The sequence below is a fragment of the Monodelphis domestica genome, chromosome 3 (assembly GCF_027887165.1).
Source record: "Monodelphis domestica isolate mMonDom1 chromosome 3, mMonDom1.pri, whole genome shotgun sequence".
NCBI classification, from domain to species: Eukaryota; Metazoa; Chordata; class Mammalia; order Didelphimorphia; family Didelphidae; genus Monodelphis; species Monodelphis domestica.
This window is the reverse complement of record NC_077229.1, coordinates 28227730-28239842: the sequence shown is the minus strand read 5'-3', so window position 1 is coordinate 28239842 and position 12113 is coordinate 28227730. Positions and strand designations below refer to the sequence as shown.

At 47.4% G+C, this 12113-nt stretch overlaps 1 protein-coding gene across 7 annotated transcripts in view; it reads left to right on the top strand.

Annotated features, from left to right (window-relative positions):
* Positions 1-12113, top strand: part of UBE3B (ubiquitin protein ligase E3B) — a 56595-nt gene that overhangs the window by 16356 nt on the left and 28126 nt on the right. For all 7 annotated transcript variants that reach the window (XM_001378470.4, XM_007490426.3, XM_056821598.1 and 4 more), the window contains 6 exons: positions 947-1052; positions 1903-2023; positions 3866-4043; positions 7799-7971; positions 10561-10728; positions 11769-11940. In XM_001378470.4, the coding sequence (XP_001378507.1) occupies positions 947-1052; positions 1903-2023; positions 3866-4043; positions 7799-7971; positions 10561-10728; positions 11769-11940 (918 nt within the window). The remainder of the gene's footprint in view (positions 1-946; positions 1053-1902; positions 2024-3865; positions 4044-7798; positions 7972-10560; positions 10729-11768; positions 11941-12113) is intronic.

The window sequence follows — 12113 nt, the reverse complement described above, 5'->3', positions numbered from 1 at the left end:
TTAGCAATCCTCTGTCTAACCCCCATCCATTATAGGGGAGACCACACAGCTAGGAAGTGGCAGACGGGGACCTTGAACATAGCTCTCAAGAGCTCCAATGCCTTCCTTTGTCCATTGCAGTTCACGCCACTCCCACACCTGCCTTGGGATTCCTAATATTGTCCTTCAGAAGCTTTACCTACTTCTGATAATAAAAGATAGCCAGTATTTACAGAGCACTTTAAAGGTTACAAAACACTTTATAAATATTGTCTCATTTTATCTTCACAACAACCCTGGGAAATAAGTGTGGTTATTATCCCTATTTTACAGATGGGGAAACTGAGGTGGAGATAAGTAAAATGACTTGTCCAGGGTCATTTTTTATTATTGAACTGAAGCATCAATAGGAAAGCAATGCAAGCGAACCCTCTTAGTTGAAGCAAATGTCCAATTTCAGCCCTTTCCTTACTCGGATTTTAGAGATGGGCCAATGACCCATCTAGCTCTAAGGCAATGCTTACATCTCTTGGAGTGGAAGGGGCTGCCTCTGGAGCCAGGAGGCTTAGGAAAAAGCTGGGTGACCCTTTGTCAGGGATGTTCTAGAGAGGACTCTTTTTCCTCCTGGATCAATGGGACATGGATTATTGGTGTTTGGGACACTGAGCCTTCCAGACGTGCAGTGTAAACCAGATGATTGGTCCCAGATGTGTTTGAATGTAAGACTTCACATGCCTAGAAATGCCCACATTCTCTCAGTCATTGGGGCTCACCTCTTTAGTGCCCCCAGCACACCACATTTTAAAGTAACATTTCTGCACATGCACCTAGTCCCATTTCCCTGTTTGCCTTCTCTGGCATGCTGTGGTTATCATGGATGTTTTCTCTTGGAGGCCAATGCTGAGGGTTGGGGAAGTGGTTTTGGGGAAAGTGGGAAGTGTGTGATCAGGTGTGTGTTTGTGTCTAGCCCTGTGATTGCTGCTCATTATTCGGACAATCTCTTACGACCACTCCTCATCCATATTATGTCAGTGCCTGCCCTGGTGTCACATCTTAGCGTGCTTGCCCCCAAGGTGAGTGGGCTCCAAGGCTTTGGGCTGGATGGAAATGTACTTGGCTTTTACACTCCCTCCTTGTGGCCTTTCTGCATTTATTTTCTTCCCCTTTAGTGACTTTGTCCCCAAAACAAACCTTCTTCTTTGGGTACTTTAGTATGCCCAACCCAGCCTGAGCCTTGCCCCCTCAGCCTGGGAAAGGGTCCTTGACTTGATCCCCTGCCCTGTGCCTTCTCATCGTTGAGCCCTTCCAAGGGCAGTGGACTGACTGGAGAGGCACTTGGCTCTCCCTTGTTGGGGTCCTGGAGACAAAGCCTGAATGACCTTTAAGGCTGTTTTGAAGTGATCCTTTTTGAGGGAGAGTTTGGGCCACTCCAGCTCTGAAATTCTGAGACTCTTCTTTACAGTGGCTTTACCCTCCCCCCTCCATACTCATGGGCCTTGGGAATCCATTTCCCATTTTCTCTGGGTATTTTTTTGCTACCCCTAGACCCTTGTGTTGTGAAAATCGAAATAAAGGCATTTGGACATTTCATTAGGCTGGGTGGCTCATCTCTTCAGAACATCATTGCCCATACTTATTTATTTTTACTTCCTTCTTAGAATCAATACTAGGTATCTAAATTCTAAGTTCAGTTCTAAGACAGAAGAGTGCTATGAGCTAAACAATTGGGGTTAAATAACTTGCTCAGAGTCCCACAGCTAAGGAAGTGTTTGAGGTCAGATTTGAACTCAGGACCTCCTGTCTCCAGGCCTAGCTCTATCTACTGAGCCCCCCCCCCCAAATCAATTGTTTCTGTTCAGATGTGAGCCTTTTCCCATGTCTTTCTGCACCTCCTTTTTCACCGAGTGCTTCTCTCCCTGGCAGCGCCTCCTCATGCTAGAACATCATGACTTTCTTCGTAAGTTCATTCTGTTTCTGAGTCGCAGGGATCGATGTTTCGACGTCTGTGCATGCCTAGAAGGGAGTCACACTCTCTGTTTACTAGGTAAGTGTCAGGAACCAGGATTGGAATGGGTTCTGGGCATGGGAAGTAAGCCTCCACTATTGACTGAGCTCCTTAGAACAGACAAGGAAAAGTCTCCAAGAGACTGGCTGACTCACTGTGTTTTAGAGAGGGAAATGGAAGAATACCATTTAATGGAGCATAAACTGAGGCTGAGAGAAAGGAAATGATGATCCCAGGATCACCCAGTGAAGATTTTTCTCAGTCAGTGCCCTTTAACAAGCACTCATTGAGTACCTGCCCTAAAGATATAAAGACCAAAAGGCCTTCTGGGCTTTGTCCCTGCCTTTGGGGCACCAACATTCTCCTGAGAGAAAAGAGCATTTATGTGCAGAATAAATGCTAGATTTCCCCATGAAGGAATCACAAGCTAACTACCAGCAGACGATCAGGAGAGGCCCCCTGTGTGAGTCGTCTTTGAGCTCTCCTGGGGAGGTAAGGAGGGATTCTGAGAGACAGGGGTGAGACCTGGGCTTGGGGCATGCTACAACCTATGCAAAGGTGTGACAGTGAGAAGTGCAAGGTCATGAAGGGGCTCAGGGTCCTTTTGACTGTAGTGTCAAGTCTGTGAAGAGGAGTAATGGGAAACCAACTGAGCAGGACTTTAGATGCTTGGCACAGAAGTTGGCTTTTTATTTATGAGGCAGGAGGGAGCCACTGAATGTTCTTGAAGAAGAAGCAAGGGCCCAGGATTAAGTCCAGAAATGGATGGTGATCCAGGAGGGGACACTGATAAAGAATGGTCAAACAGGGAAGAGGAAACTTAGGAGGGAGTAGTGCAATGAAAACCCAGGTGGGTTTAGAGCACAGCTAGGAGGAGGGAGGCAATGCTCATTGATGTCAGAAACTGTCAAGGGTTCAAGAAGGAAGTAGACTGAGAAAAGGTTGATGAATTTAGCATCCCAAGATCATAACCATGCCACCTCCGGAGCTGGGGGGGGTCGGTTGGAATACTTTACCTTTCAAAGACCCTCCTAACTAACTAAGATTATGATTCAGGAATAAATGAAATCATTGATGGATGTTTTGAAGAGCATGAAATACTGCCTCACTGTATTGCAGTATCCTTCCTGTGAGGATTTGAAATGAATAGAAAAGACAAAACATTGATAAGAGCTTAAAATTTCCCATCAGCTCATCACTAGTGCCAGTCAACATTTAGCCAGGAGGAGCCAGAGTAGGCTTTCTTTCAGCATCTCCCAAGCTTGGGTTGCCTATGGCTTCTTCTCTAACAATATTGGGTTTTAGACTTTCTTGTGACAAAGGACCTGGAGTTCTCTAGCTCTTTGTGGCTGCTTCCCTTTCTCAAAACAACAAACTCTCTAAGAGAAAAAAGTCCCCTTTTTTTCAGAAGGTGAGATGCCTCGAGAGCCTAACTAAGTGGGGGAAGCAGTGGATTGAGTCACAGATTCGACTCTTAACTAACTTGGTGACTGTAGGCATATTGTAGCCTTCCCAAGTTTCACTTCAGTCATCTGGGGATAAAATGGGAGTAACACCTGCTCACTTTCATCTGTTAGGTTGTTTAAAGGGATTGCAACAATTACTCCAATTTCTAGAGTGTTTTAAGTTTGTAAAACGCTTTGTGGATGTGATTATAAAGTGTGAGGCCTTGTAGAAATGTGTGTTATTAGTATTAACAATACTTTAATCCCTCACCATCCCCAGGAAAAGGAGACAAAGAGTTGATACCTTCCAGTTCTGACTACTGCCTCCCACTCTGAGGGATCTGGAGCAAGAGGCTACGCCAGCAAAGCCTTTAGATGGCCTCAGTGTGTCTGGATCCATCCCAGGCCTTTTCCTTTCTTCTTCCTTTCATTGCAGGCAACATCATACACTTGGGTTATCTTTCATCCAGAGTGTTGGAGGAGGAGACGAGGCATTTTGTGAAAGTACTCATTCAGACCCTGTCCTATTGCCAGCAGTATGTGGCCCTGAAGAGGTCTAACCTGACACACTGGCACCCTGTCCTCGGGTGGTTCTCCCAACCGGTGGACTACGGGTGAGTGCCCAAAGATGAACCTCACGGAAGCCTGAGACTGATTCCTCAGTCACTCAGCAAGCCGCCAAGTGCTTGATGGTGTTATTAAGCCCTGACTGCACAGGCACTGCCCAGTAGATGCTAGAGACACAAAGAAAGGCAACAACCCAGGCCTTGCCCTCAGCGCACTCCCAGTCTCATGGGGGAGATGGTGTATTCAGATGGAGCTGTGGGCACAACTGGCGAATGGTACTGGTAGTTGGAGACTTCAGGGGAGGCCTCGTAGGGGGTGCCAGAACTCTTCCTTAAAGGAGTCTAGAGGTTTTCAAAGGTACTTGTGAGAAAGCAGAACATTGGGGCAAAAAAGGGCACAGAGATAACAGACCAGACTGAAGAGAACACAGAGTTGGGGGTTGGGGTAAGAATCATTTCTGAAAGGCCTTAACAGTTAACATGAAGAATTTGCATTGGATTGTTGAAGAGTTCCTGGGGTCCATTGAGGAAGGAAATGATGGGTCAGGCCTGAGCTCTGGCCATTGAATAAGGATGGATTGGACCAGAGAGAGACCTAAGTCAGGGAGGAGACTATAGTTATCACAGCAAGAAGCAAGGAGCACTTCCTCGCGAAGACGGGAGCAGAGGAAGAGAGACTGGAGAGGCTGAGAAAGGAAGGGAGGCAGTGAAGGCACGATGGATGGCCCCAGCCCAGGCTCATTCAGGAGGAGGGGGCAGGACGCAGTCTGGAGCAGTTACTGTGGGGAAGGAGCTGGATAAGTGATTTGTTTGCCTTCTAGCCAATTCTGTGCTTTTATCAGTGTCAGGACAACCCCCACTAAGGGAGGCTGGGACCTTCTCATCTGTCTCAGAATGCTGGGAAATACTTCCCTTTCAGGTCCCTCAGTCTTAGAGGTCTTTCTCACTCTCAGCACCCCCTTTTGCACCTCCTCTGCCTTGCTTCCCTCTCCTAAGAAGTCAGTTAAAGTCAGCAAGGCTTTACTTAGTGCTTCTTGCACCCCAGAGCCTGGCCTTAAAGCTGGAGAACAAAGACAAAGAAAACCCTGCCATCAAGTGGCTCCTGCCACAATGGTGGTAACACATCAAAGGGTGCTGGGAACAGAGGGCATCTGAGGAGACCAGCCAGGCTTGGGGTTCAGGAAGGTGTGAGTGACTGTAGGACAAGGGATTTGAGAAGAGAGGACACTGGAAGCTGGATTGGTCAGCCTTACTGTTGGTCCTGGGAAGAGAGGGAAATTGAGTAAGAGCAGAGGTCATGGCCTGAGGCACCGCTGTGGTGTGGTAGGAGACTAGAGTTTCCAGGAGGCTGAAGAGGAGACCTAGAAGGAGGGAGGTCCGGGAGAGAAGCAACATTGCCATTTTGCTGTTGGCATTTCCAGTCCTTGGTCCCGTGCTCAGGACACAGTAAGCATTCAATAAATGTTTCATTCATCCATTGGTAGGAGGTGATGATTGAACTCATGGTGGAAATGCTCTGCTCTGTGACTAGTGCAAGTTCCCAAGTCATTAAGAAGGAGACAGAGTTGCTGTTGGGAGCCTCTGGCCTGTGGAACACATAAGCAGCAATTGATGGTGTGAGTGTCAGTAGTCAGGGAAACTGAGGCAGGATTGAGCTGCTCCCTTAGGAGAGGCATGGGTTTTAGGAGGTGCTAGTCTCTCCATCTCCTGCCTACCTTGGACAGACGTTGTTCAGGAAGAACTCTGATAAACAGGAAGGTAGTCAAAATGATGAAGGTCTTTATGACCATGTCACTAGAAGATCCAAGGATATTTAGCCTAGGGAAAAAGAAGACTCAGCTCACTTAATAGTCTTAAGTTTTTGGAGGAAGTGGGGTGACCCTTGAGCCAAACCAGGAGCACTAGAGGGAGTTAGGAAGAGACCATGGCTTGATGTTGAGAAAAACTTCCTGACTGTGAGATTTGGTCAAAGGTGGGAAGGGCTGCCTTGGAGGGTAGGCGCCCCCTCCTCAGAGGTCTTTAGGCAGAAACTTGTATGACTTCTTGTTATGTATGTTGTATGGAAGATTCTTTTTGGTTATGAGTTGGACTTGAGCACTACCTAGGACTCTTCTGGCTCTCAGATTTCATGATTCTGAGTCTTTATTGACTGTCTACTCTGTGCTTTGTCTTTTTGGGGCTACAGAAGCATGAGATCTCTGCCTTTAAAGACCTAAGTATCTAAGTGAGGTCCCAAGCTATTAAGCAAGCTGTGCCCATAAGTGAATAGCACTGCAGGTGCTCTAGGGGATCCTAGAAGGTAGGAACTGGGCATTGTCCAGGGAAGGTTCCAGAGAAGGAGGGGGAAGCAGTGGGCCTTGACAATAGGGAAGGTTTTAAGAGGCTGGGAGACACTAATAAGCATGGCACTTCATGGAATGGGAAGAGACCGACTGATTCAAGTTAGAATTTATGAATTGGGACATAGCGGTGGATCGAGAAGTAGTTTGGGGCTAGATGGTAGACCTTAAGGTGGCACTGAGAGGGAGCCATTGAAGGATTTTGAGCAGGGGAGTAATCAAAGCTGGATTTAAAATTAGTCTGGCTTCATCATTCAGGTTGGATTGAAGGGAAGGGATCCTGGCCTGGAAGAACAAAGACCAGCTAGGTGGTGGGTGCATTAATCTCAGCCTGATATCCTCCGAGACCGGGAGCCCCTTGAGGGAAGGACATGCTCTTAGCTAAACTTTGTATTGTCTCCAGTCCTCAGCAGAAGAATACTTTGCCCAAAGTCTCTGTTTCCTTTCTCTTCATTAGGTGAATTAACAGACAAATGAGTAATTGTGGTCACACGTGTCTGGACCAGGGTGGTAGCTCTGGGAATGCAGATGAAGAATGGTCAGGATGCCCCTCTACACACCTTTTCTTTCGACTCCCGTTAGCTAGAGGAGCTAGATTTGGGGGATATCTCTATTACCAAAGAAGAAATTCTGTCCAGCTCCTAATGTGATGACCAAAGGGAGGCAGGCCCTCAGGAGATGAGCAAACATGAGTTTGGATTGGTGGTGGGCAGAGGAGAGGACTAGAGGACTGGAAGTGGATGTTGGGTGGTGTAAAGATTAAAATTAATATTGGATACTCCAAGTATTATTTTAATACTATTTATTAAAATCAACTTAGAGCCAAGGGAAAATAATGCCAGAAAACTGTTCCCTTCCTCCACGCTGGTCCAAGCCAGAGAGTGCCAGCATGGAGGAAAGCGAAACTGAACACCAAATTAACCAATGACACACGTAAAGGAAAAGAAAAAGGGGGGATTATGGGAAATGTAGTTCAGGGTACACATTCTAAATAATACAGCGACCATTGGTCAGAGCTCTGTAGAAAGGCTTGTGTTCAGAGATGAAGGTCTAAATGACTGGTTGGAAAATCAGGCCTAGAGAAGGGAGCTCCAGGGTTCAAATTGGGCCTCAGATACTTCCTATCTGTGGGACCCTGGGCAAGTCACTTAATCCCCACTGCCTAGCTTTCACCCTCTTCTGCCTTGGAACCAATACTTAGTATCAGTTCTAAAACTAAGATAAGGGTTTGTTCTCTTATTTAAGGGTTTATTTGCCTTGTCAGGAACTGTCCTAAATGCTGAAAATGCAAATATTAGGAATGAGAGGACCTGACTGCCACTAGCCTCTACCTGGGGCAAGGTGGAAAAGTTTGGGGTCAGGAGCAGAGCTAGGCACAGCCCTGTAGGACCAGAGCAGGGGGCCTGGGTCAGAAGCCAGTGACCACCCTAAAGATAACGGTGGGCCTCTTCTGTTCTCTTATAGGCTGAATGAATCCATGCCTTTGCTCACCAAACAGCTGCAGTACCTGTGGGGGGTGAAGATTATCCGGATCCTCTTCAGGGACATCCTAAGCAAGAAGCTGCTGGAGAACCCTGAGCCCAGTCAGGCTGCAGCCATGACATCAACCACTCCTCCAAACAGCCTCCCCGTGAAGAGTGAGTGCAGGCCCTGGGCTGGGCCCATTCATCCCACTGTGGGGTAGGGCCAGAGATGAGCATGGGCCCAGACAAATTGTGAATGTCAGTGCTGCAGGGATAAGTCTTATCAAAAATGAACACACATTGTTGTGGCTGTGGGAGGCGCTTGGCCTGGAGGGTCGAGGGAGAGGTATCTGGGATGGATCCCCACATCTCACAAGCACTTCATTTTGCTCTCTCCCTCTGTTAGCAGAAACCACCGAGGAGTAATTCTGAGCATATTCTTTTTGTTCCCCCTGCTTCACACATCTGTCTTCGATTGGCACAGCCCCTCTGGACTTGGAGTAGATGATGGGCCTGCATTGGGGGATTGCTGAGGCTGGACTCCCCTGAGCTGGTCCTTGGGAACATTGTGGCCAGACTAGGGGCCCAGCCTTCCCGGGGGGGTGGGTCTTTGCTTTGAAGAACACTGGACTGTCACCTCTGTCCCAGCAAGAGGTCCTCGAGTAGACGTGTAGAAGAGGGCGCTGTCTAGGCACTTGGCAAGCCTTAGAGCACTGTCAGTGTTGGCCACGAGCTGTTATTACTATTCCATTTCTACCCCTGTAGTTGCCCAAACTGAACAGTATAGACAAAACCACTGTAGTACAAAAGAGTTGCTTTATCTGTAGAGATGTCCTGGCCCCACTGTGGTTTATTGCTTTTAGAGACTTTTGAGTTTCCTTGAAAAACCTGTATGGTTTGTATGAACTTAAAAGGTTAGAATCATAAAAACATGGAATGTCAGCGTTAGAAAAGAGACGTTCACATTTAGAATATCTCAGCTGGGAGGGACCTTAGAGGCAATTCAATCCTGCCTCCTTGTTTTTTCCAAAAGAAATTGAGATTCCAGAATGCAGGAAAGTGCTTCCCATCAGGCCATAGTCACTGACAGATCTAGGCCTAGAATCTAGGTCTCTCCGATTCTCAGCAGCGAAAAGGAGAGCTGCCTGGAAAGGCCATGTGTTTAAAATTTGCCTACAGCAAACTTAGCAACTGAAATCAAACTTTATCACTAAAGCAAAGCTGTCCAAACAGGTTAAGCCCCTAGAAACAATCTGCCCCATGAAAAGTGAGGCCCGCCAGGCTTAAAGAAATAACATCAGGTTTACTTTGTGGGCTTGTTTTGCACTATTAAATGCTGGGCCGGGAGCTCAAGGGCCTGGGTTTAGAACCTTGGGGAACCTCGGGCCAATCCTTTCCCCTCCTGTTGGACTGTTTCCCCATGTCCAACTAGGGAGGCTAGATGAGTGGCTTCCAGGATCTAGCAAGTCTGAGTGCCTTCTATCGGTACAGCCAGACCCATGTTCAAGGAAAGGCAGATACCCTGCCCTCACTTGGGTTCCCATTCTGGTTTTGGCCATAAGCCTTACCTATCATCAGCACACCTTTCACCTGGCTCAGCTCCACCCCATAGTGCCTAAATGGGCTCCCCTCTCTACGGGGCTCTGGGAATGTCATCCCTGTGATCACCGATTTCCATACGGGGAGGCTGTGTGGTGTGGTGGATAGTGTGTTGGGCTTGGAGGTGGAAGGATGGGATCAGATCTCACCTCTGACCCTTCCTAGCTGTGCATCTTTGAGCAAGTCGACCTCTGAGCCTCTGACATCAGCCTCAGGCTTCTCTCCCATGTTTTAGACAGCTCCAGAAGAGTGCAGACAGCACCAGTGTGATACCTCATAATAGCCCTGCAGCAAACCCGAGTTTTCAAGGACTCTGCAAGTGAGGGCTAGTGTAAAATTAAATTAGTATCTCTACTAAAAGTATTACATTTTTAGAGGTTTGTTAAAGATTATTAGAAATCAAGGATACAAAATAATAAGCCACATGCTCAGGGCTGATGAGCCCATTCCGTTTCACTTACTCTACATCTTGAGAGACGCATGTGCTTAGACGCGGAAGCAGAGACCCGAAGTAGGCGGAGAGTCAGTTTAAATACAAATTTTGTTCTTAGCCCAGGTGGGGATCTCGGGTGAGATTATAGGGCATTCTGGGAAGTGTCAAGGACTTCTGGGGATTGAAGTCTGGGGTTCAAATCTCCATTTTTACACTAGCAGGTTCCACCATGAACAATCCAAAGTGCCCCTCATCCTGGTGGGCCTTAGCGTTCCTTCAGGGACATTGATGGAGTGGTGTAAAGGGGAACAAAGGATGTTAAGATTCACAAAGACCATCTGTTCCTAACAAGGTATCAGGGGCCATTTAATGACCTCTAACTTGCAAGAGCTTTAGGAATCACCTGCGTTTCCTTTACAGAGTTTACAAAAGCCTTGCGGTGTATAGTTGGAGCTTCTCCAGGAAGAGCAGGAAGAGGGCAGAAAGCCGGGCCCACAGAATTGGCAGAGAGGAAATAGGGCAGGCTCTAAGATGAATCCCCCCCACCCCAAATGGCCTTTCAGCGTGTCATTTAAGAGTGCCTTTGGTTTCTCTCACTCTAATCCTCATGTATGTGTTTAACCAGTCCTCCACCTGTTGGTCAACCTCGACACTGCCTCACTGGGGGTGGGGAGTTTTGGGGTGGAGAGTTTCTTGCCCTGCACTCAGTCATGACCTTCCCTTTTGGCCAGGTCTCTTCAAGCGGGCGTTCCAGAAGTCCTCATCAGTTCGCAACATCCTCAAGCCCATCGGTGGGAAGCGTGTGGATTCTCCAGAAGTACAGAAAGTCTGCAGTGTCTGTGTGCTGTACCAGACTGCTCTGACCACCCTCACCCAGATCCGACTGCAGATCCTCACAGGTCAGGAGAATGGGGGAGCACTTCCTCCACTCTCCCTGGTAGAAATACACTATCTTAGAGTCAGGGATACAGTCTTATTCATGAAGATTATAGGTTGGCCCATCATTGGTTATATTCTGAATTGGAAAAAACAGTATGATTTTAGCCCAAATGCTTCATCTCTAATATGATGTGTGTTTCCTAAACCACTTCAATTTCATTTTGAATGCCTGTTTCCTCTGTTTTTGTTCAGATGTCCAAATTTCCTGTTCATATAAACACCGAAGAGTCCATCTTGTGGCTTAAGATTACAGTGGAAAGAGGATGGATTTGGAATTCAAGGATCTGACTTTAAATCCTGACTCTTCCATTAACCATCTGATCTGTGACCTTGAGCCTCAGCCCTCTGAGTCTCAGTTTTCTTGTTTGTTAAATGAGAGGTTTCTCTGGATGACTGCCAGAGGCCCCTCCAGCCCTCAATCAAGGATACTTGGATTCCAAGTGGGCAGTTTGGGATCTGGGCAGGTGCCCAACCTCTTCATACCTCTTTCTTTGAGTAACTCTGCCTTTCTTTTGCCATGGCTTCCTAAGCTTTACTAGGGTGGTGTGAGAAGAATCCAAGTCAGGGAGACATCTGGTATATCCATTGTCTCTGTACTGCCGAGCAGTGGTCCCTTCCTCCAAGGCTCACACCAATGTTCAGTTGGGACCAGATCTCCAACCATTACTCTGTCTCTTCTTCCCATTCCTTCTGGTTCTGCTGGGGGGAACATCACATCATCTTTGCCACAGTTGCAGTGGTGATCCTTGAGGATTTATAGGGAAGGAGCAAAGCACAACTGGCCTTTGGTCAATGTGGGTGCCCGGCACCCCTCTCAAACAGCTGGTGACTACCCAGTGATTTAGGGAAGCCTGAATCTGCTTTTAGTCAGTTGTTGAGTCACTTTGTGGCCAAGAGCAGCCAGCTTTTCCACCATCATGTCACACTTGGAGAAATGGATTATCAAGAGGAAATAGTCTTCATTGGAGAACTGACTTGGTTTTTTTCTCTGCTTTTCCAGGCCTAACTTCCCTAGATGACCTTCTGCCAAAACTATGGGCATTCATCTGTGAGCTGGGACCTCAAGGGGGATTAAAGCTCTTTGTGGAATGTCTCAACAGTGACAATGAAGACTCCAAGCGACTGCTGGCCATGCTAACATTATTCTGTGACTGTTGCCGCCACCTCATCACGTAGGTGATTGCCCTGGGTTGGGCTGCTTTGTCCAAGGGCATTCCTTGAAATTAAGAGATGGAGAGGAGGAAGAATGTAGTAGGATTCTTGTGAGATTGAACATGAAACCTCTAGGCCAGATATTGCCCTGAGTGTTAGACTAAGCATTATGGATTCTGAAGGTCAGAAAGGG